The 25,227-nt window shown below is 39.5% G+C and overlaps 1 protein-coding gene across 4 annotated transcripts; it reads right to left on the minus strand.

The window, feature by feature from the left end:
- Nucleotides 1-1,430: 1,430 nt before the first annotated feature.
- Nucleotides 1,431-23,627, minus strand: LOC308191764 (WD repeat and coiled-coil-containing protein-like). 4 transcript variants are annotated; one of them, XR_013948263.1, is made up of 4 exons: nucleotides 21,513-23,627; nucleotides 12,927-13,047; nucleotides 7,995-9,346; nucleotides 1,431-4,004 (listed from the first exon to the last, which is right to left on the minus strand). XR_013948263.1 is itself a non-coding variant. In XM_080584574.1 (3 exons), exons 1-3 carry the CDS (start codon nucleotides 23,427-23,429, stop codon nucleotides 9,180-9,182), a joined length of 2,205 nt encoding a protein of 734 aa, XP_080440700.1. In that variant the 5' UTR covers nucleotides 23,430-23,627; the 3' UTR covers nucleotides 1,431-9,179. The 4 variants fall into 4 exon arrangements, 2 of the variants coding, with proteins under 2 accessions (XP_080440700.1, XP_080440701.1); XR_013948264.1 differs by having other exon boundaries at nucleotides 1,431-4,074; XM_080584574.1 differs by having other exon boundaries at nucleotides 1,431-9,346.
- Nucleotides 23,628-25,227: the final 1,600 nt, after the last annotated feature.

A 25,227-nucleotide genomic window follows, 5' to 3' on the forward strand; every position in this document is an offset into this window, starting at 1 on the left:
GACCGCATTTAAAAATGCATCAGGAGATAATTTCACGTTAAACATTTACTTTTTCTTTCTGTGCCTAGAATTATATGATCAAGTATTTTCAGAGACTTTCATTTTAATCATGTAAATTTGCTTATAAATATGCGAATTAAATATTAACTAGGGTCTACAGATGAACCAAAGGTATCAGAAAAACTTGTATACATTTGTAAATCTGTAAAATATGATCACTTGTGTAGTATCTTGATCGAAATAGATTCGTCTCTGCCTACCAGAGTGCCAGGGTGGTATGTAGGTAATTATTGTAATATCTAGATGTTTATTTCCCTGCCCAACAGTGTATGTCTGATTTTCATAGCCACAGGCTGGTTAGTTTGTGTTGTAGAGCAGCATGAAAATTCCTTCCTTCCTTCCTTCCTTCCTTCCTTCCTCTTTCTTTCTTTCTTTCTTTCTTTCTTTCTTTCTTTCTTTCTTTCTTTCTTTCTTTCTTTCTTTCTTTCTTTCTTTCTTTCTTTCTCTTTCTTTCTTTCTTTCTTTCTCTTTCTTTCTTTCTCTTTCTTTCTTTCTTTCTTTCTTTCTTTCTCTTTCTTTCTTTTTCTCTTTCTTTCTTTCTTTCTTTCTTTGTTTCTTTGTTTCTCTCTTTCTTTCTCTTTTTCTTTCTTTCTTTCTTTCTTTCTTTCTTTCTTTCTTTCTTTCTTTCTTTCTTTCTTTCTTTCTTTCTTTCTTTCTTTCTTTCTTTCTTTCTTTCTTTCTTTCTTTTTCTTTTCTTTCTTTCTCTTTCTCTCTTTCTCTCTTTCTCTTTCTTTTCCTTCCTTCCTTCCTTCCTTCCTTCCTTCCTTCCTTCCTTCCTTCCTTCCTTCCTTCCTTCCTTCCTTCCTTCCTTCCTTCCTTCCTTCCTTCCTTCCTTCCTTCCTTCCTTCCTTCCTTCTTTTTCTTTCCTTCTTTCCTTCTTTCTTTTCAAGCTACTTATTTTTATATATATGGCACCTCTGTTACTGCAGGGATACAAAAACCCTTAGGAGACATATGTAAGGTAAAAGCAGGGCAATGAAATTACACAGGGAAAAGTGTTTAAGAAGATGAAATGATAGCAATAATTTCCAATGGTCATGCTTATTCGAAGCACACATTTTGTCTTTTAAAAATACACACTTGCATTAAGTCAGGCTTCTCCTTAAACACCGAACAAATTTCACAAATTTCACAAGTTTTCACAAGTTTCACAAATCTGCAGTCCCTGCAGTGAGAAGAGCTTGGTGTTCTCGTGATTTAATTTGCCGTATCATTTTGGCATCTGCTTTTCAAGTTAGTTTGAGACACAATATTAGTAAAAATATAGGACGGTCAGAAGTAAGAGTTATGCACACCTGGTAAAGAGTGGCAGAAGATGAAATAGGTGTGATGGGGAGACATGCTGTAGTGTCATTTAGATGCTCTGTAGATTTTGTCTTTGCATTTATTGAATATTTTCGTATTCAAAGAACATAATAAAGGGACAGAATAATTTGAAGATACTTGCTGTTAACTTCATAAGCATAATATTTAAAAAAATTCTGTTTAATCCAGGACACTAGTGAACAAGCAAGATGATGTCATCATAGCATTTCTTAATGGGAAGGCTTAGTGAGGCACTGTCATGTAATTCAGTCCCCTAAAACGGGATGTGGTGAAGCCTAGGATCAGTAGTTAAATGTGCATGGGTTTTATCTGCTTTTTGCCATTACGGTAAAAGTGTTTTGGGTTTTCTTCGTACTTTGGGGAGATGATTAGTAACAAAGATAATAAAAGATGAGCAGTTTTGTGGAAAATGACCTAAGCCTGAATCAATACCATACTGTTACAGGAAAGCAGACAGCACTGCAAGGTCTGCGAACAGGATCACAGAGTGCAAGACACAGGAGTAACTCGTCTGTTCCGCCTGGCTGAGTCAAGCCAGGAGGGCTCACGGTATTTCCATAATGCAGGCAACATTGAATGTCTCTGCTCTATAGGGGAAGGACTTGCAGGGAGTTCCTTGTGGCTCCGGCCTTTGAGGTATGACAAAGATCAGTGACAATTTTGGGGATTAAGACAGCGACAAAGGGAGTGGGAATTACCAGTAGCTACCACGCCACGTCTGCTGAAGCAGCTGCTACTGTTGTGGACCATGAATAACATGCAAAAGCAAAACAATGTGTATCAAAAAAGGCCTTTTGATGAAAAAATTAGACGGCCTTTTGATGAGAGCCTTTCATTTTCAAAACTGATTTGGTTGAAAGAGCTACTTTTAAATAAGGATTTTTAATATGACAAAGTTCCTTTAGAATAATCTTTCCAAGGATATTTTCCAGCGTACTTCATCAGAACAAATAATATTTTCCTCTAAATTACACAATTTTGGACCTGTGGTTAGTCCAGAACCACACTAATATACAAATCGTACCCTTACAGGTATTTAACAATAATCCCTTCATGCAGAAGGGATTTGTTCGTTTTAATCTTTCTAGTGGGCACCTGGATCTTCCTTTCACTTGCATTACCGGACCTAGAGGGACCTTTTCTCCTTCTTTGCCAGTCTTGGGGTGAGAACCCTCTCCTGTGGCAGTAACCAATTCAGTCCTAGGCTCTTCTACCTTCCACTGTTGTGTTTCTATTCTGCTTTTAAGTAACTAATCTGCGAAAGCACTGCTTTCATCTTGCTTCTTCGTAGCTGAATCCTGCTTTCCAGGCACACTCCCATCACGCAGTTCTCTTAGTGCTATTAACAGGTACAAGTGTTTTGAAGTAACCGTATCAAGGACGATCAGCGGGGCTGCATTTCGTGTTGATAACTGTCACTGATTTCTAAATAAAATGTTAGGAAAGGTAGAGGTGGAAACAGACATGACAGCTGTATGCAGGCTACAGGAGTGTAGGAATATTTACAGAGTGTGAAATCGTGAATTGTTTGCATTCAACTGAAAGAAATCTTGACAGTAACAGAGCTAGTATTTTGATTACACTTCTTTTGCCTTATTTTTTGGTGAAATAGTTTTCTGAGGAAAGAATAACAAGGAAAACAATTTGCATCACATTTAGAAATCAAATTGTAACCAGTTCATTTTTATCTGGGTTAATTGTTGGTTGTGCTATCTCTGTTAGTAAAATGTCAAGGAACGCAATCAACCTTTTTGTAAAATGCACTGAGGTGCTCAAAATAAATTTGTTGGTGATTACAGAGACTTGGGGTTCACTGCGGGGTAAAAGGTATGATAGCAGTGGGCACATTGCTAATTCATTTGTGTGGTGTAAGTATTGTGATGTCTTCTCCACGGTGCTGGCACAGCCATGCAGCTCAGCTGTGAGCTGACCAGGGCAATGATCCATTTTAGAAGAGATTTGGTAGGTTTTTCAGCCATTTACAGCTTTGGCTCCCCACACTTCCGCCCGGTTGCTGCAGGATGGGAGCAGGAGTGAACGGGGTGCCGTGGTGGGTGGAAAAGCCTTTCACCAGCATCGCTTCGGAAAGCTTGCCCATAGTATTCCACAACTAAATTTCAGCTAGGATGCTCGAACTTTTCTTATGTGGCAGAATATTTTTTTCACTGCCATAATTAGTTCATTTTAATGTATTTTGTACTAATTTTTAAAAATAATGTTGACAGACTGTCCCATTATCTACCAGTACTGCCTTTTATATTTATGAAATGTATTAAATATGTTTGATGTGAAGGAAATGGCTGTTGCCTCTAAAGTCAGCTAAGTTTGCATTTGTCTGGAGTTTGGCTTCATTACTTTTCTGGAGTTTCGGTGCTTTTTTATTCCTTTGTAGTATCACGCTGTGCTCTGTAGATGTCCTGCTTTCCTGGCTGCGTGCTCCCTTCTCTGTTAGGATATCGCGGTGCCCGCTGCTGATGAATCCTTGCCAAAGGACAGAGATTGTCGACTCCTGATGGTTTTAAGCGGCAGGTCTGTGCAGCGCTGAGAACGTACCTCCCGTGCAGGACGTCTTTCTGTGCCAGTACTGGGCTTAGGCACAAACATCTGATCACACCTGCCTGGTGGCACGTACGGGGCAAATAATAGCAGGGGAAACAAAAGGTGAAGGTCAAGGACAGCGCTGGCTCCCTGCAAACAGGGGGCAAATCGCAGTGAGAGCTTTCGAAATCCAGATGAGAGGTACCCGAATGGCATTAGCAGGGAGATACTGGCAGTCCTCTGCTTGTCCCTTAGATAATAGCACCAGCAGGGACGTACTGAAGCTCAGGCAAGTGAATTTGCATTTAACACAGAGATTGTAAAATTGCCTCAGTCTGGCAGAAAGCTGAAGCCATAATAGTAACTAATTAACAGATATATTAACCTATATTGTGAATATTAACATATATAAAGCTAATACATACGTTAAATTCTATTGTGTGGGACGCCAGGGGAGGTTTAGGTTGGAAATGAGGAGACCTTTCTTCTCAGAAAGGGCAGTCAGGCATTGGGACGGGTTGCCCAGGGAGGTGGTGGAGTCACCGCCCCTGGGGGTGTTCAAGGAAAGGTTGGACGTGGTGCTTAGGGACATGGTTTAGTGGGTGACAGTGGTGGTAGGGGGATGGTTGGACCAGGTGATCCTGGAGGGCATTTCCAACCCTAATGATTCTGTGATTCTGTGTTGCATAACCTGTGGGACTTACCTCGCTTGGCTTTAAAGTCAGGTCACAGGAGTCAAGGACTGAAGGACTGACCTGTTTCGTAATTGCAATCTGGTACTAAACGTTGGGTTGTTGTTTTTTTTTAAAGAACAAGTTAGATAAACTGTCTGCCAAGATTTATTTAGGAAAAATAAGCACTGTTTTGGGTTAGAGAGAAGGAATCTTGGTCTATGTCTTAGAAAGGGATATTGGTCCAATGCTTGAAGTTTTCTCTTAAGACAGGCTAAAAGTATGTTCATTGTCCAAGCTGAGAAAGCGCAGATAAAAATCAGAAATAAGGAAAAGGGTTTTAGGCTTGATTTACGCTGTCCAAATGATTAAAAGTAAATTACAGGAAATTTATACTTGAGGTTTTTAGCCTGAGTATAGATGATAGTATTCTGGAGCTTTCTTCCAGGGTACATAGATCTTCAGTAATAGTAAAGGACAAAAGGGAAAGAACGAGTTGAGGGTCGTGCAGAGTTCACCTTATATACTTCCTGCAGTGATCTCTTAGTTTTTAGTTACCATCAAGAATTTCAAAGCAATATTTCATTGTGCAGTCAGCATCTTGTGCTGGCTAACAGACGTTCAGTTTACTTTGATTTTGTTACATTCAATTTGTATGTTGTTTTATTATCGTTTTTGCAATGCTGTTTTCAAAACCCAAGAAGAGGAGAACCTACCTGGGATATAACATTTCTGCTCTCAGCAGTTTCCCCAAGCAGGGAGGCCATACAAGAAGCCAGGAAGACTAAAATAGACGCCGCGTGCTTAACAGCAAAGTTATGGGAAAAGTAAGGTGAGTTTCAACATTAATTTGAAGCAGATTGTGCTTTTAAGTAAAGATATAATAAGTCCTAAAATGCACTAGGATGCATTTAAATGTGCTGGATAAAAATGCAGAGCAATTAAAATGGAAATTCAGACTTTCTGGTATGTTGTTTATTCCCCACAGGGGTAATGTTTTGGAGGAGCTGGTATGCCATTAAGTGTTCTGAGTGCCACTGGTACGGCATACTGAGTGTAACCGTTATGCTTTGACTTCTCATTTAAGCTCCTCGTCTCCCTAGCTTTCCTCTGTTTTAATTATGAAAGGCAGCCTTCCCTCCAGGGTGACTCTAGACAGGAACCTCGCACAGGTACGCTCATTATTCTTCTGGAGGAGCCTGTCCTCTCTGCTGCTGAAAGAAGGAGCCTAAAAGAGGGACTCAGCACCTTCATGAAATTTAGGTGACCTGAACAACTCCACTTTTTCTAAACTGACCGATTTTGGCCCCTGTTTATGAAACAGCCCTGCTGGAGGAAGGTGAATGCTTCCCAGTTTGTGCTTTTCTCCTTGTCACAGCCTACTGTCTGCTCAACTCACTTAGTACAAGCTCTTTTTATCTTGCCACATGCCTTTTTCATTGTTTGTGCAAAAATCTTCTGTACAGCTTGTGCTTAATAGAACAGCCTTATATCTCTTCACTTCGCTGATTCCCCATCTGTTCCCCATCCAAACCAAAGCTGAAAATTTATCCTTTGCTTTGCATAAATCTCTTCAGCACTTCTTCCAGTGCTTTTATTACTTTCAATTTTAACTTTATAGCCCTGTGATAGACACTATATAAAATAGTTCTGCACCGGACCCCTAAATCATTAACTGGAAACAAATCTTCCTTCATTTAGGAGTTGTTCATTTTTAATCGAATGTATATGAGTTAAACACTTATTTTCAAACGGAGTTATATGTGCGTGATGTGTGTTCATAAGCATGGAGGACAGTGCTGGTTTTTAACAGCATTAATTTTTAATTGATCATATAGAATGTTTTTCCTGAGCCTTCCTATAAATTTGTAAGTGTACAAAAAGATGAACCAGGGTCCTCATTTGTTACCAGAGTAATTGTGCTGGATAATGATAGCACCTTCAGACAGATTAGGTCCCACATAGGTTCAGTAATCTTTGAATCATAAAGCAAGGGTAAAATATGTCACCAAAGTATTACAAATCCGAAAGTTCGTTAAGCATCACAGAACTAAGTTTCCGAATTTTACAGCCAGCTTTTAGAGCTATTCCCTGAAACTAATTGTTTTGTCATCTGAAAGTTTATTTGCCTCCTTTTAGCTCCTCTGAACCAAGTGAAACTTGGCAGTCATTCGGGCGTGGAAGCTGCTTTCACTCCTGGTCTTCTCAACAGTCAGATCGATGGTTTTATAGAAAAGTAGCACATGAAAAATTAAAATGGTAGTGTGACAGGCTGACAGTGAAATGTCTCGTGATAATTACAAGTTCTGAGGCTTCTTTAATGCACATACTCGCTGATTTTATTAGGTGAGATTTTCACCTTCCAGAATTCTCCCTTTGGGAATTATTTACTGTTTGGGAATTCCCCTTTAGTGCAATGGCACTAAGGCATGGAGATGACAAAAGGTGGAGCAGGAGCTCGTGAAGCATGATTCTTCTGGCAACAAGGAAGTCCTTTTGAATAACGTATATCAAGAACTCAAAGAAGCTATGCAGTACAGACGGAAGTGTCTTGGTGTGTTATCAGCCTGATAGGCTCAGTCCTCTATGTCTTTGATTTCATATGTCTGCAGTGCAGGTCGGTACTGTGCAACATATTTTTTGTATTTCAGTAGGCTCACATTAAGTGGACCAAAGTGTGGGACTACCACCATTTCCCTTCGAAGACAGTATTTGTCAGGAAAATTTCCTTTAATTCTTCCTTTAGTTTATCCTAGATATTCCTATAAAATATATCCTTCCTCCATTTCTAGTTAATTATAATTATTTTTTATTTTACTTGGCCACAGTACTTAGGGGGGAGGAATTACTTAAGGGGGGTATTCCCCCCCTAAGTATTCCTAAGTAATAATAAAATACCTAAGTATTTTAAATACCAGAAAATCATTGTGATACATGAGGATGTTGGTGAAGTGTCTTTTGCTCCTTCAAAGTGCATTACATTATTTAGAAATATAAGGAAATATTAGGACAAATATACCGAGCTCCATTCTGTACCTGTGCTTGCCGCCTTGTTAGAACGATGATTTCTTTGTCTCTGGGAAGACACTTGCGTGAAAGGACATTATTTATATCAGTGAATTGAATTATTCTGTTCCTATTGTGATTGCTGGCTGCATCACTGGGGTGACACTTGTGCCAAACTTCCCAATCCCATTAAGTGCTTTCAGATCATAGATCTGCCTTACTGATCCAGGACTGGTACGGGGTGAGGTATTATACCTGGATTTTAGCGTGCCTGTGCACTGTGAGGCTTGACATGGTTCCCAGGAGGGAAGAAAGACTCACCAGGAGCACTAACAAGACCCAAAACACATAGAGTGAAAAATAAGTCTTAATAGTAGATTAAATAAGTCTCACCTCATCTCTTATGTTTCCCTGATTGTACAGGATGAACCTTGCCGTGTTTTCTGCGGGGGCCTGTGCAGCGGTAGGAGGTGCTACGCCTCACCCACGTGGCTGCTCACAACACTTTACTCATCTCATGGCATTTAGAGGACGAGAAGACTGGGAGTTCCCTTGGAAGTTCACTCAGTTCCTCTGTTACTTCTGTCACCGTAGTCATGATGGCTGAATTTCCATGAATCTGTCTGTCTGCTCCTCAGATGTGTTGGTGTTACCCCTTGTCTCTGAGGGTGAGCTTCATCTGGCTAAGTGTAAGTGTCTGCATTCAGACCAGTCACACTAGCGCGCTTTGCAGTCAGAGGAATGGAATAGGCACTTAGTTACTGACTGAATAGGGATGGTTTGCCACGATCACTTTTAGAAATCTACAGTCGGACACGAGTGATCTGCCGTAGGAGTGCTTTTTGGTTTTATGATCCTACAGGAGTCTAGGTGGCAAGTTCGGTGTAGGCATCTGCATGTAGCCGAATGAAATTTACATTCAGCGTCTTTGATCCTTAATTTACCTGGCAAGGCTTTTTTCTTTCTCTTCCGTGTGCCCATATAAATCTACATGCTGTGTAAGACAGTGAGACAGCGATGCAGCCATTTTAGTAGTTGAATGTTTTCGTGTTAGAATTATGCATTTTTGAAAACATTGCAGGTTTCCATGGGACCCACTGGAACGGCAAAGAGAGCCTAAAAGTGCTTTCCTTTCTTATTTCGCTTCCCAGTTTTCCTCAGCATAAATGCTCTTTAATTGCATTTTCTCATGCAACAAAAAGCATTTAGTTGCTTTTGTGGTGTCTGTACTCCCGTATTAGCCAGACTTGTTTTTACTGCATGATTTTTAGCATAATGTTGTTTCTCCCAGAACATTCTTACCACAATTAGGAACTAGTTTCTCCTCCAGTCCCCTGGCAGCCATGAATAACAACAGCGCTGATAAACTTCAGGCTAGGTCTGATCCTTCAGAAGAAATCATAAGGGTCCGACCAACCCTAGGACTTAGCTATTGTGTAACCATATCACAGATTTTACAGTTAAAATATATTGCAAGTAGTGAAGACAGCTTTCTAGTCGTTCAGTTTCTGACACTGCAGAACATCTTTGCATTGCTCCAGAAAAAAAAAAGGATCATTAGTGGGTTTTGTTGAGAAATTATGTCACTCTGCTGGGTGGTTGCATTAGACTGCCCTTTTTGTAGGAGTGCCCTCCACAGACTTCTGAACTGTCAGTTCCATCCCTTATGATTATTTCTTGTGCTGCTTTGAATATTAATGGCACAAAGCCGTCCTTGTCTGCAGTGAGCACAATCCAAGAAGAGCCTACAAAAATGAAGCAAAAAAGAAAATGAGCGTACGGCTCTGGTTACATAAAATGCACAAACATGTTTTAAGAATTCATCCAGCACGTGAGCGGAGCAGGCTTCCCTTATGTACGCTAAAACCTTGTTATGTTAATGACATTAAGATCTGGCAGTCCCTGCTAAACACACTTTTGTGTAAATGCAAAAGGAGGCTAAATAAAAGGTTTTGAGAGTTCTGAGGTATTTTACCCCTTATTTAAGTTAAGTTGAAAAACCAAGCATCTCTTTGTTACTTCTGATAAACCGTATCTCCATTTTCTGAAAACTCAGCCAGCCTTTCCATGCCAACTTTTGTTCCAGTGACATCTACTTCTGCTTATCCCTTTTGCTCATCTGCTGTTCCCAAATGATGAAGAGATCATCAAAACCTGAAAATTTCGTAAAGAAAATTATTGTGCTGTGTTGGTTTTACAGGGAATTTGGGATTTCCATGTCCTTCTTTAGGCCAAGATTGCTCAGTATGCTTACAAAGTCATACAGCAAATGGAACACGTTGCACCTTGAAGATGGTTCCCAGAAGATATCATGATTTTAAAAAGCTGATTTACAAAAGCTGATATAATAAAATTTATTGTCCTTCAATTTTTAATCAAATCTTTTCATAAAGAAGAGAATGAACAGAATCTGAATGACATTTTAAATCTGTTTCCTTTTAGGAAAGAAAAAAAAGGAGGCAAGATCAAACGACAAAGACATCAAAATCATTCAGGTTCATTTTCTGTATTACACAGAAGCAGAAAATAAATGTAGCCTCCTACACTTTGTTTTTTACCTTCCTTTGAAAGTTAGCTTGCAAATGAAGCTATATATACTTTTTTCTTTTTTTTCTAGTGATTCATCTCTTTCCTGTTGGACTGGATATTACAGCTGTTACAGAAAACAGTGAATTTTCTGTTTGTCTTTTGTTTGATTTGACATTTTGTGGAAAGAAAAAAGCAAAAGAAAACACACTGTAGCAGCTGGTAAGCATTGTGGGAGCCCTTGTGTCATACATTTTCTTAGAGCGTATGATTCTGTCATTACTGAGCAGTGACATTGGCTGGGATCAGAGGTAAAGAAAGCCTTGTTATATTTTATTGTTCAAATTTATAATTTGGGGAGTTAAGATTGTGTTTTGAAAAGGCATGTTGAAAAGGAAAATGGAAAAAAGGAATGGAAAACCATGCTTAATTTTTGTCAACTGAAACAAGCCATGTTACTGGACAAAGCAAATCTCCCATGTACTATTAACAGAGCACCTCCCTGGCCTGCGACACTATTCCAAGTTGTCATGTCACCTGTTACATCATAAGGAGATTGTCATTCCAAACCGTGAATCTTTAATCTTCTACTCTTAATACTTTCTTTCTAATTCTGGACAGTCTTCAGATTCTGTAAACCGTGGGCCTAGAAGTGGAAACTCTGCTGTCTGAGTTGATAGTTATATTATTGGTCAAATTGATAAAGCATACTCGTTTGTAATACTCCTAAGACTTTTTATTTCCACTCATTGAAATATTTGAAATTCTCTGTGCAATTGGTAACATTGCTTTGAAGTATATGCCCCAGAATACACTGAAGGCAGAAAAACCTTGTGCTGAATGTAATTCCCTTCTGCTACGCACAATTATTGGTACGATGACCTGCAGAAAAGAGAGACTTGTGTGTGCTAATACCGCGGCGCTATATGGCAGGCTATATTTAGTCCAGGTAATGGTATTACGGTCCTGGGCTTAATGCACACACGATGAGGCCAAGTTCATTGCTCGTATAACTCTTATGATCCTAATAGCCTTGCTGTGGGGGTATGAATGTGGTCTGCAGTTATAAGCTTTTTTTTTTTCCAATACATTCAATTTTAGGTTCATAGTTAGAAAATGCTGGGCTATCACTGCAGTACAAGCACACTTTTCATTATGTCCCCTTTAATTATACAGCATTAAAGGATGGGAGTGATATTTTTAAACATCAAACTTAATATTCATGCCTTGTGGCAAAGGAAAGATTTAGGAATATAAACCTCAACTGGTCATAACTGCAAAAAGAGCTGCATAACTACTTCTACCCGGAACCTGATAATTTTGCAGGTTTTTGGTGAGTTTTAGAAGGATTCTTCATTCAGTCTTTCTTCTTGCTGTCAACAAACAGACTCAATTTGTGAAATGCCAAGCAGCGCACTATACGGGTAGGGGGCATGTTAGGACGATTCTGAGACGGTTTTTTGATATCTCCCAAGTCTGATGGATGAAATTGAAGAGCAGAGTTCTGCAAACTAAATATTCAACCATTCCATAGAGCAGAAAATATGTTTTCTCTGGCCCATTATTTATTGTTTTCATACTGAATTGTAAACCTCGTTGTTTGTTATGGGTATTTGTTTCCAAAATCAAGAACTGGAAGTACAAGCCAAAAACGATGTCCTCCTAGCCCTGCAAAGCTACAGTGTGCTGTCGCAGAAGCCTGCTGGGAAATAACTCCGGTCTCTGCAGCACGTGGAGGGCTTTATGTGTGCCTCTACTGCACTGTACAGGCAAGAGAAATTCCTGACAAAAATACAAACATATCTTTATTATCTGCATATCCTGCATATCGATATTATCTGCTGGAACAACTATTGTCGGCCAGGGAAAAACTGAAATATCCCAATGTGCCTGGGATATAGGCAGCTTCCCTGGGCTGTGGCACATATGTAGCCTGTTTCATCAGTTAGCCTGTTATGTATGAGTCTGGTATGCAACTGTCATTATTTAGAACATTATAACATTACCACTGTCCTTTTTCATTTTGATTTCACCAAAAGTCAAATTAATTTCTCATAAAACTGTCTACTGATTAAGCCAGTGCGTCTCAGCCTGCCAGGGGCTAAGGCAAGGGCCAAGACAAAGTTATTTGTGGATCCCTCAGTGCGGAAACAATGCAAGGAGATCACAATTATGGCCAACTACTGTGTACCATAAGATCATTATATAATAAGGCTGCGATGCAGAAAGCCATCAGAAGCATTGTAGAGAAATGGGTAAGAGAAAGCAGTCTGCGTATTGCTGAAAAGCTAGCGGACATGGACAGGGATAAGGTAATTCAGAGACCAGTCGGGGCCTAGGTTTCCCTGGCCACTTCTGTCTTTACAGATTAATCAGTGGTGTTAGAAATGTGGGATTGGCAAATTAGAACATTGAGCATTGCTGTTTATCTTAGAATAAAATAATCCCAAATGCTGCACAATACATCTATATCATGTTCTGAGAACGACTTTTCCTCCAGCCTACTCTTTATTGTCAGGTGTGGGGCACGCTTGTGAAGATGGACAAGGCAGAATGCCAAAAGGGCTCGGAAGGAAGCATTTCTACTTCCAGATAACACAGTGGACTGATTATTTTCTCAGCCTTCCTCTGCAAAGGCATCCAATGTATTACTCTGGTAATAGGTAGTTCTGCAATTACTTAGCATTTAAGTGAATTTAGCTATCTCCATTTGCTACAGCATGGGGTAATTACCACAAATGCCTCATTTACACTAAAAATCTCAGTTGAAACCAGATACCAGAAATAAAAAGAACATACCATGTTTCATTTCAATAATGGGCAGATCAAACAGCTGCTGGACTAAATTCAAATGGATCTTGCCATCACAGAGGAGAACATCTTTTGTTTCTTCAGTAACTGCTCCATTTGAAAAACATTTCTTCAAATGCATGTATGTAAAAGAAAAGATCTTGTTAAAGGCTTAGCTGTTTTACCTGAATCCTTTTAACCATTCCCCTGCTCTCACTCTTTTCAATTCTTTCATTATTTTGCTTTTCCTTTCTCTGTCATTGCTACAGTTTAGAGATGGCACAATCATGCAGTGCAATTTGAGGCACAGAGTCCCACGGAAAGAGGTGTATGCCTCTTTGGCTTTTGCTTTCTGTGCTTACGTGGCACAAACTGCATCACCCCTTCATATAAAACACATTAGGCCACGTGTTCCTGTGGCCATTGGGTCTTTCTGGCTCAAGGGTCAGTTCAGTGGAAGGGAGTATTTCATGCCTACAAGGAAGTTGCTTAAGTCTTGTGCTACCAAAGCAACTGAGTACTCTGTTCAGTTTGCTTTGTATGCGTGGGTGTTTCGATACTCATTGTTCAGCTATTCCGCCCCAGTAAACCCCCCCATTTCTGGCACAGAGAATTGCAGAGAGGCTGTGCATAGAGACAGTCTCTCTGAAAAGCTGTTGTAGCAAGGTAGCTTGGGAATCATAAGGCTGGTCTTGATAAAGAGGGAATATATGGATTTACTGCTCTAACATTCGCTAAAAAATATGCTTTTGAATATAAACATGGCATACTCAAGGTGGCACTCATGAAGTTTAGCTGGTCTTGAGAATTGGCACCGTTGTGTTCTGCCATTCAGGTTACTACAAAGTGCAAGGACCACAAAACAATATTGTTAATGTTGTCAGTGGAGTTAATTCATTCCATTTGTTATGGAATGAATACGTATTTGCATTTGCAATTTCCCATCTGATATCTTTTGAAAGTCAATCTTAACATGAAAACTCTCACAGTGACCATAAAACCATTCCATGTTGTACATTTAGAAGGGATCCAAGTTAATGTTTTAAAACATCTTGAAAAGAAGCTGTCTGTGCTAACTTCTTTTCTAGTCCTATCCTGTCTGTGTCTACTTCCTACCCTTGCATCTTCCTTTCTGACATAAAATTATGTTTGAATAAATTCCCAATTGCATCTTCTATTTCTGTACTTGGTAATCTGACATTTGACTAAATAAATCTCTTTTAATTATTGTCTTTTCATTTCTAAATGTGCTGTCTTTTGACTCTCCCAGTGAACACGTGCTTTTTTGCTGTGCAACAACTTTTCTAAACCAGTCACTTCAATTTTTCTGTACGTGGTATGTATGCTCGCATGCAACAACACTGAACTCTGCAAGTCAGAATGTCTACCAAGCTCTACCTTAATTTGGCCATGCAGATAAAGTATTGTTTTTTTTTTGTTTGTTTGTTTATCAGATTGTTTTTTATGCATTATGATTGATAGAAGATGTAAGAACTGTAAAAAATATCTTTCCATTAAAAACTCCACCCAACTTTCGAAGGTTTTCTCATCTCTTTCCCTGTTCAAAACAGCCAGAAATTTGTTGTTGTGCAATTAATGGGGAAATACCAAAAGAATCCCTAGTCAAAGAAATATCATTTTCTTAGTCATAAACCTAGAGTAGCTTCTTATTACAGCTATAACTATATAAGAGAACTGTCACTTTTAGGTCACTTCAAATTACGAAGTACCATATTCTTTTGAACCTAAACATACTTAAAACTCAGTGGGCTGAACTGTCAGCTTGGCATTTACATTCCCAAGGTGCTATTTGCCTGCTGCGTGTTGTAGATTAGAACATCTGAAAACCACTTCATTTCCTTGATCTCAGGCTGAAATACCAGAGTTTATTCAAACCTGTAACTCAGTTAATGGATTATTAAAAAAGGTGGATGTCAGCTGAGACAGGTACATTGCCTTGACCCAAGCCATTCCTTTTTTTTTCATGTAGATATGCTTCAACTCAAGAATAATCAGAAAACGATCTAGCAATGTCTCTGTTGACTTGAAATCCACTGAATGGAAATGTATATTTAGGATGACTTTGTTCTAGTTTGTTTCCTACTTAGCCTTTAAAGTTACAATTTTAATGGGCATTAGAAGTTGAAAACATTTTTGTGTATAAAAAACTACATGGCATCTCTTTTGTAAAACTCATGGTTTTACAGTTTTTCAAGTACAGACCTCAAAGCTTAAGTTTCAGAGGTGTTTGTCTTTCATCACTTGTGAGCATTCACATTAGCTGTTCTCTCTTTGTTGTATACTTCTGTTTATAATGACAAACTTGATCACATTTACATTTTATTTTTTTCTGCTGACAAGTTCAGTCAGGTCCAGGATCGTTCAGTTTCAATCTTCTAATTATTTAGCCTCTTTTTGTTTAATGGTGGGTTTAAGTAACGATAATGTTCCTCTTTGAGGAATATGTTCACTCACATCACCTACATTAACTGAATTAACTTCATGCTCTTTTGAGAGGTAGGTAACTCTTTTTATTCCCTTTTTATAGATCAAACCATTACACAGAGATTGACCTTGAGAGATTCACTCACCTTAGTACTTGCCATTTGCATGTGTTGAACAAAGGACCATTTTCTAGTCAAATTTTAATTTAATCCACCACTTCCTAAAATATGTATGTTTTGCTGTGTTGCTGTTTATCTCCAACAGAAGCCAGAGGATTTCATATTAATTTTCATATTAAAAACTCTTATTGTTGGTTGTGTTATTTTAAACCAAAGTTTATTGGTGGACTAAGAACACATTAATCACAGAATAAACAACTGTATTTTCCCATACTTGAGTGGATATTTTCAGATAAAGTTTCTGCAGCCAAACTCCTGTAGCCTGTCAGGTCCAGCCCTCCCTCTACAAAAATCCAACAGAAACAAACCATCGATTCAAGAATTGCTTTCCTTCAGCTGTGTCAGCCTGCCCCTTGACCATTTTATAGCCTACAAAGGATCTCCTGGGCTGCAGCCAGCCAGTCGCACTGTTGACAATTTGTCTTTCAAAACTCATGGTTTGGAGCACAAAGAAAATCATTGACTGAGGCAAAAAAAGGCTCCTGGATTAGGTGCTATACACCATAAAAACAGACAATAAACAAGCACGTCTCTTCTAACTTTTTTGATTCCCACTGAGCAGCCAGCTAGTCCTGCCTCTTGATCCTTTTCACTTCTTGTCTTTTATTTCCGAATGCGCTGCCTACAGTTACCTGGATGCTGAGATCGTCCTCCTGAGCTTAAATTCAACGACTGACGAAACAGTGACGTAAATCAGGATATACTCCAACCAACAACATTTTTACTACCCCTGGGTTAGTAACTGATTGCAGTTTGAATGCGTCTTTCCTGCACGTGGATGTCTAGAAATGGAAACTGTCCCAGATGAGGCCTCACATCTGTGTTGCTCCCGACTGCATTTCTTGTTGCATACACCTCACCGATGCATCCATAGCCTTGGTTTTTCCATAAATGTGTTGTTTTCCTAATTCATTGTCATCTTGCAGTCACTTAACACGTGCAAGCCTTTGTCTTCCTCAGTTGTTTCCAGCTAATGAATATAGTTTATAGCAGAAAATCCTGCTGTTTATCCTGGAATTTCCACTATGCACTTCATATGAGTTCATTTCAATCCATTTTTCTTATTCTAGATGGGAAGGTCATTAAATTACAGGTGTGATATCCTGATCCTTTATTGAAAATACTCTGGACTTTATGCCATAAGCAGATTTTATTGGCATATCTCATCAAGTTATTAATGAAACTTTAAGATTGGCCTGAAGACCAATCATGTGAAATCCACTAGAAAATTTCTTCCTTTTTTTTTTTAAATATATATTAATAACTGTTTGCTATCCTCTTTCCAGCTAATTTTTTAACCATCTTATATTTCTTCTATTAATCCCAATCCCAGTATTAATCTTGCTGTTGAACAAGTAATTTCCCCCGTGGCACGATTTCGAGTGCTGTACTGATCTACAAGTATTTTAAATACTCTTCCTATCCTTTGTGTTAATAATCTCTTCTTTACAAAGGAAAGGTATCGGGTTAGTCACATCTGTGCACTGCAAGACAAATAAGGGCTGCAGTTGCCTAGAACTGTGTTTTCTTTTCTTAAACCCTTGATTTCAGCTCTTTGAGTTGTGCTTCAGTGATAATTTCAGTTCCGAAACCCCGGTCCCTATTAGTCAGCTCGCTTTTGCCTTGCCCCCACACTCATTGTGTGGGATGCCAAAAAAATGGTGAATTATATAGACATGGGGGATCTGACCAAGAAGGCAACAAAAAGAGAGCTCGGTGGCTACGGAGGAGCACTGAAGAGGAAGGAGAACTATGATTTCCGACACTCAGAGGGCTCCGTCACAGCCTCATGCAGCATTGCCACGGGTACCGCCAGTGAGGTTTGGCAGCCCGTGCTGCTTCCCTCTCCTGCCCTGACTTTTACTGCTGGGATCCCGGTTTGATTTCTGGTGGATCCTGGTTTTATGTTGGTGGAGCTCTCAATAGCTCAGCATCTTCACATGGCCTTATGTGGGACGTTCCAGCTGCAACCCTAATTAACCTGTCAGAGAAGAGTAAGCCTGTAAAATATTTGAATTAGAAGAGATTTGAGGTGCTCAGGGGTGCTTAAATCCCAGCTCAGTTTGCATTTATAGCACGCAGAAGGACATGTGTGATGTGATGCTAGCATTTCTCTGCTCTTGGCTCCCTGTTCATAGTTGTGCAACTAATGTTGCAGGTGCCTTGTCATCTAAGGCATGCCCTTTGTCATCCTCCTTGATCTGTGTTTGGGATTTTTGTTTGTTTGCTTACTCAAACCTCTACTTGCTTTGCACAGTACAAAAGCCTGGCTTCATTCTTGGCATTACATTTGTCTATGTCTCTGACACCCAAACGATCTGGCCTAATGAAAGGTGTTACATCTCCACAACAAACCCTACTTGCCTGCTGCTGGTCACCTTCACAACACTGTCGTCAGAATTTGTTCTTAACAGATTCCTCAACCTTTGCTCAAAATGCTATCCACGTATTAATCACCCCTTGTCTTGACTACTGCAGGTCTTTTATGGTCATCCTAAATCTCTTCCTTCTAAACTTCAGGCTGGCTGACTAGTTTCTTACTTCAGGGAGCGGTCATAACGCCTTCCTCTTCCATCATTTTCATGGCTTTCTTTCTATTGCTCGACTCGAGTCAAAATTACCCTTTGGATTTCCAGAAGGTTCGTGGTCTTATCACAGCTGATCACTGCAGCCTGCTTTCTCCTTATCTCTTTGCTCATTTTACTGTCACCCCCTCCCTTCTTTATCTCTACTGCATGTATTTGGATCAGCAAATTTATTGCCGTGTGTTTGGATCCCTTCAATTCATCTCCCAGCTCTGTGTAAAAGTTGTTTATTTTGTAGCTGACCTTGGCAATAAAGTTTCCCATAGTGAACTGTAGGAAGATACTACAAAAGTACAAATTGTCTTGTCTCTAATTATTGGTGAATGTTAAGGAAAGGAAATAAGGAAATCCTGTTGACTAATTGCTGAAAAGATATTTATTTCCTGTTTAATCAGGCAATATATGCTTTCAGGGATGTAGATTTTTGACATGATACTGCTTGTGAGCAAAACATAGGAGTTTTTAAGACAGTCTTCAGATTAAGAAGAACCTTGTTCCTCCTGGAGAGATTTCCCTAAATGCCATTATTTCCAAATCCAGATTGCCTTTATTTCCACTCTAATTAGCTTTTGAATGAGGCTAGTTTAAATATTCTGCAGCTGTTTCTTTTCTGGGGGAAATGGATGATAAAAGCATCTTTTTGCAAGATGAAACAGAAACAAATCTGTGGCAGATCTTCATCTCTCTCTCTCTTTTATTTTTTCCCCTTGTTAAATAATATCTTCTTATTGCGTCTGTCTGTCTGCCCTCCCACACTAGCCTGAATCACAAGTCTGTATGTGATGAAAGAGCAATAATATTTGCTTTTCAGGGTTGAATGATCAAATCACCTCTGGTGGCTGGATGCTATTACACAAGTGATAGTGCAGTGACATTTCCGAAGTGTGAGTGATCATGTTTTTCTTTTATGGCTGTGGGCTACACAGAATATAAATTCTGGTATTGCCGCATGGACATGACTTCAGAGAAGTTGTGGGCAGGCTGGCACTAACAGAATAAAGATTTTGAAGACTATTTAGTAAGCAGACTTTCTGAATTATTAAGCAATGTGCATTCTGGTTTATATTATGGTTTTCTAAGCACAACTGGAACCTTTATGTACGTCAATAATGCTGCTGCACAGCAGTGTTCGTCATTGCCTGTTAATTATTGCTATATTTTTATCTATAATGGTTTAAACTTTGTTTTTAATGTGTATGGCTATGTAGTACTGCTCATTCTACTTTACAGTAAAATTTCTCAATCAAGATCGAGCCTCTGCTGCGCTGGGGGTTGCACAAACACCTGACCCAAAAAGTTGACAGATAATGGCCATATTATTGACTGGACTGCAGCTCCTGAAGTTTAGAATGTTTTCCACAGGCTGATATTTATTTACAAGCCAATAAAGCTATTTCCTGACTTTCTGCACAGTGAACAGAGAGCCTGGCTGGAACCCATAGCCCAGCTGGTCCTTGAGCTCGCAGGGCGCCCCTCAGCTCCTGCAGAAGGAGCAAGGTTCAGATGTCCGAATCCAAACTAATCAAAAGAACTATTTTCTGAGAAAATTATTAGCTGCCTATAAAGCAAATATTTCCCTGTCTGTCTGGAGGCCTTTTTGCCATCAGTCTATTTTTCATTAATTTTTGGCATCATTATGTGATGCTGTTAGATTTCAGAAGAGGGGCTGAACTACTCGAGACATTACATGTGAGACTTACCCAGAAGATCTATGTGTAGGAAAGACATCAAGTGGCACTTTCTGAGTCATTATAGTGTAGTACTAGAGGGGCTTTCTGCTGACTCAATGTGAAATTAACCTGTTTAGATAAATAAGAGACTTCCTTTTTAAATCTAGTTACTTTGGCAATATTTTAGACACACTAGTTTTATTTCTTTATTATTATTGTTATTTATTCACAAAGAAGAAATCAGGAAAATTAATTCTTACTGCTTGGGTAAGCCGACGTGCATGGTGACTTCAGATCTTAGATTAATGTTAAGTGTCACGATCAGAACTTCGCTTTGGAAAGGTTAATCCAATTGAATCAGAGAGATGGGACTACTTGTTAAATAAAGAAGTTGATTTATATTAAAAAATAAGAATTAATTTGAACATGCTGGGGAACAGAAGATATTGCTTCTTGGTAAATAAATTCCTAAATTATTTAAAATAGACAACTTTTTACCAGAATTTGTATAATATATTCAAGTTAAATTATTGACTAATTCAGACCAAAAGCTTTGCTTTTACCCAGTGTACTTAGCATACCATAATCTGCTAAAATGCCAAGTAAACAATTGTTAACAATTAATGAATATGTTTAAATCGAGTCACGATTCCCTTAACGAGTGTTTAAGGAGGGGTGCTTAAATATCTGTATGGATCCCTTTCAAATAAAAGGAGGTTGTTATTGTACAACGAGTCAAATTTGTCTAAGAAATACATACTGCAGCAGCAGCATTATGAAATTAATGTATTACTTGACTTGATTCTGCTTATCTTGCAACAGATAATGCATTTGCAACTGGCATCGACATCCTGAAAGGAACCCCAGTTCTAGCAGCGACGCCAATAGAATCAGGATGACAAAAGTATTATCAGTATAATATCAGTATTACTGGTAATAATACTAAGAATAAACACAAGAAATAATTGCACAGCCTATGTTCCCTGGCTGAAATTCTTATTGAAGCCAGCAGGAATTTTGCTAAAATAAGGGTGGGATAGGAACATGGTGATTTGACATTCATCTAATTATTTAACAAAATGATAATTGCATACTGACAGATATTTTTTCTGAAAATTTGAAGTGATAATACTTTTTGCAAATTGATTATGTCCGGTTGTATAAAGATTAACAGTGAGACATTAAAGTAGAAATAAGTCGGCTTTGTATCATTCCCACATGAATTTTCCATAAGCTGGTATTCAGTACTTTGTTTCAGCCTTCATGAGAGTCTAGCTACCTTCAAACTTTGGATTTGAGCTCAGGTTTGAATTTATTAGGTTTCTGGTGGGGATGTCTACTGATGGCTGCTCATAGGCTCATCTCTACACTAAACTAACACACAAACCTTTTTGTACATGTAACCACATGGCTTTGTCCTTATTTGATAGATGCGCACAAAATCAGCTAATATCCAAGACACTTTTGCTTAGAAGTTTTGCAAAGAATACACACAGATCTCCCACATGAAGTATCTTCTAAATCCATGTTATCCTTAGTTCTTGTTTCAATGACAAAATACCATTTTAAATTAAGCTTGATGCCAACTGCAGGTTACATTTCTCATGGGTTGGTAAGAATTAAACTGCATCCTATTGATCTAAAGCTATATAAATAAAACATTGTTTTAAAGTTCAGTGGCTTATCACCATATTTGTAAGTTGATGAAAAAATTACCTGATACGTGATATGAACAACCGGCGGTTCCTGTGAACACGGATAGGCTAAAGATACCCTTCTCCCATTTTTAGCAAGGTCTGTTATTTCAGAAAGACTCAGCTGTAACTCGTTGAAGCTGCCGCAAAGTCTCTCTAAATTTCTAGATATGTGACTCATTCCTCTTTCACTTGGCAAATTGTTATTTTTAGAGCTCGATGTTTCTTGGATCACACTGAACTGTACTTTAGGGGAAGCTGGTCTACTGGAAGGCCTGGCAGGTGTTCCAAAACCAAGAAGAGCTATTGAACGATTGATAGGTTCAGCATCCAAATTTTCCAAGGCAACGGAGGCATCACCTGGGAGCTTTTTCTCATCCAGGTCACTAAAACTTGAGGAAGAACTCTGCTCATAACTAGGGCTCTTCACTTCTTCAATGAGTCTTCTCCTGCCACTAGGAGACTGAATAACTGTGCTTCTTGGTATTAACAGCTCCCTGCTTGGAGCTTGGTCTTCCATGGCAAGATTTTCAAAGAACTTCCTTTTTCCAGGTATGTTCACAGAGGATACAAAGCTATAAAGCATATGTTGCTTAGTGTCTGGTAGTGCTGAAGAATCTTCTTCCAGCATCAGTTCTTTGGTCATCAGACGCATTACGTACCTGTCTGAACTCGAAGAGGGAATGACGTTAGGCTCGGGGAACTTTTGCTTCCCGATGAGAATCAACAGGAGCTTATCGGTCAAAAAGCACAGGCCCTTTGGTCTTTCATTTTTTTCCAGCTGGATTTGTTGAATATGGGGCATGCAGGAAGAGGTCACTGAATACACCAAAACAATGTTAGAAGTATTAGAGGCTACTGCCACAATCTGAGCTCGAAGGTCAAAAGCCATTATGTCAGGAACCAGAATACCTGGGATGTTGACTTTTCTGGTGGTGGTTACCTTTCTCTCGAAAGTCACCAAGATCAGGTAAGAAGAATCTTGGCCATTTATTGTTGCAGAGTCTTTGCGTTTCAGAGTAATGAGAGGACCAGGATCAGACCGCCGGTGGTTTGCAAGGATGTGGGTTAAATCTACAGGACCCGATGAAGAAGAAGCTATTGAATCGACAGTGCCTGACCTGTCTGAATCTGTGGACCTTCGTCGCAGGTCCATGGAGTATTCCTCATCACCAAACACCGTAGACTGTGAGATTAAAGAACCAGTTTCGGTGCCAGATGGTGTATCAAACATAATGCCCGCGTTCAAACCGCAGATGTTATCTAAAGGAAGCTCAGTAGCTACAGCAATTTGGAAATCCAGTGTGGCTTCCATAGTGCAGATATAACCTCCCACGTCGAAGACGGGGCAAAAGGAGCAGACATTTAGAGTTTTCTGAGCATCATCCCAAATATAGGAATGCAGGGCACTGCCTATAGCAACTACCAAACGATTGCCATCCTTAGTCCAGCAAGCGCAGTGAATAAGCCCACTGCTTTTGATGTCTGCCTTAACCCTACTATTGTCCGTACGAACAGCGTGCAAGACTGAAGCATCTCTCTTCGTAAGCACAGCCAAGACCTCCTGTTTCGGATGCCACACGCAGCCCTGGGAAAGCAGTGGAAACGGCTCACCAATTTCACAGGTCTGAGAAACCAAGGGTTTGTTCTTCTCGGCAGTGCTGCAGCCCAGCTGCCAAACGCTCACGTGCTTTTTGTGCTGAACAGCGAGCAGAGCTGGCGTCTCTATAGAGCAACACGGGCCCCAGTAAAGCCCATGCACGTGTTCAAACTGACCGACAACACTCGAGTCTCCAAACTTCAGCTCTCCGTTCTGGTAGTACAAGGCAGTCAGTACCACTTGCTTCCCATCTGTCCAGGCGATTCCATGCACGGGGTGGATGGCTTGATATAAAGCATTGAGACCAGTTCTCAGCAGCTTTGCCTTTCCCAGCTCCATCTTTTTAGGTTTTCTGTCTACTGGTGATTGTTCCAAAGTAGAAAATCCATGGAATTCATTTGCAGACCATGATGATGAAAAAAAAAAATCTTTTATTTCATTCCCTTCCTTTGCAGAATCAAACTTTTTTTTTTTTTTTCTGCTAATTGTCGCTGAGCCTAGATTGTGAATGCCTTCCCAGTAAGCCTGCAGCTGCTCTTCTAAGTATAAATCCATGTCAAAGCTGCTTTTGCTATGTCTTTTCCTGGGAGGAGTTATCATCTTCATGTGATGGCTAACAAGGTTTAACCAATTACTGTACGTTTTCGTAGAAGTCTATTTTTAACTCTTCACTGCTGGGTGTGTGTTTAAAAATAGCATTTAATACCTTGACCTTCAGTGAATGAAGGTCCTTGGTGAACGCTGGAGAGAGATCATATGCTGTTAAACCTAAGTATTAAGCTACAGCCTGAAATAATGACCTAACACTTCTTTCAACTAGCCTTTGAAGGGTAAAAGAAGATTTAAATATATCCGAGAACTGCGCAAGGCAGATTGCAATCTCTGATGGACAGCGCCTTTCAGGGATACAAGGCCCTAAGTGGCTGTGAAATGAAAGGAGAAAAAAGAAATCCTGTTCTGTTCTGTTAGTAATTACAGGAAGATGAAGGAAGGTGAAATTAAATATATATATCTATTCTAGAAGCAAGGACAGCTGATTAGTGTTCATTTTACCGGGTTGGATTTCCTAGCTACAATCACGTATTGATTTCTTTCTTGGCCTTCCCAGCCACCCATATGTGAGGACTCTTCCCTCAACATGCAGCCAAAATGTATTGCTGAAAATAAATGTTCAGGGTGAGATCCCGTACTCGGAGATAAGCAACCATTGCTATTAGAAATGCCCTAGGATGCCTGGGACAGCCAAGGGGGGCTGGCAGGTAGGGCACAAAGCTTACAGAAGAGCAGTGCCACCCCGAGTGGCAGTTGGCAGCACACAGACTGTCCCTAAATAGTCCTGAGACCATCAAAAGTGGTGTTAGAGGCTTACAGGCAACTGGATCCCATCCTCAGCGTCTTTATGGGGTTCTGGGTTTGCTGCCAACTCCCTTCTGCTTTGTTGCAACTCTAGACTTTTGTGATTTTCGTGACAAAATAATGTGAATTATTTCACATTATGCAAAGAAGGGTTTCAAGTGATTGGTGTCATAACTACAGTTAAAGGTTTAAGGTAACTATACACATTCTGCATCTTTGGCTGATTTACAATTTATCTATTGTTACAATTCCACCTGGCAAAAGGTGACCTCTTGTTGGATCACTGCTGCAAGAATTTTCTTAATGTCCTTTTCCCGGGTGTATTTAGTGGGGATGGTGAGTACCACTAAAGAACTCCCAAATTTATGTAAACTAATCATGCTGTAGTCTCATTCACAGCTACTTGCTTTTTGTAGCTTATTTCATGAAGACTGCGTTCAAAATCAAAATATTTTATCTTCATCAAGGACAAACCAGCAGTGATGACTCGAATAGGTAAAAATTTAAATTAAAAAAATAGGCGAAAAAGCTAAATACAGAGGTTAGAAGATCCCTTTTTATGCAAGACTCCTACATTTTTGGTCTCTGTCTCTGCTTGCAGTGAAAACATGTTTTTTCATGCTTTTACCTTACTGATTGCTGACACCAATGCCCAGGCCATCTTTAAGAATCCACACTGCCTGCCTCACTAGGAACTCTGACCAGACACTTTCTTAAAGTGGCTGCAGGATTATTCTTTCATATATAGTGGCAGCTTTTTACCCATAGTAGTTATAAGAAA

Source organism: Anser brachyrhynchus (genome assembly GCF_964034855.1).
Source record: "Anser brachyrhynchus genome assembly, chromosome: 3".
In the NCBI taxonomy this organism is placed as follows: domain Eukaryota; kingdom Metazoa; phylum Chordata; class Aves; order Anseriformes; family Anatidae; genus Anser; species Anser brachyrhynchus.

Excerpts from the sequence above, each read along its gene's own strand:
- LOC308191764 (XM_080584574.1), bottom strand. The coding sequence starts at position 23,429 with ATGGAGCTGGGAAAGGCAAAGCTGCTGAGAACTGGTCTCAATGCTTTA. Across the intron at positions 13,048-21,512 it reads TTGTTCATATCACGTATCAG|AAATGTTTTTCAAATGGAGC; the intron begins GTAATTTTTTCA and ends ATGCATTTGAAG. Across the intron at positions 9,347-12,926 it reads CATTATTGAAATGAAACATG|GCTCTTCTTGGATTGTGCTC; the intron begins GTATGTTCTTTT and ends TCATTTTTGTAG.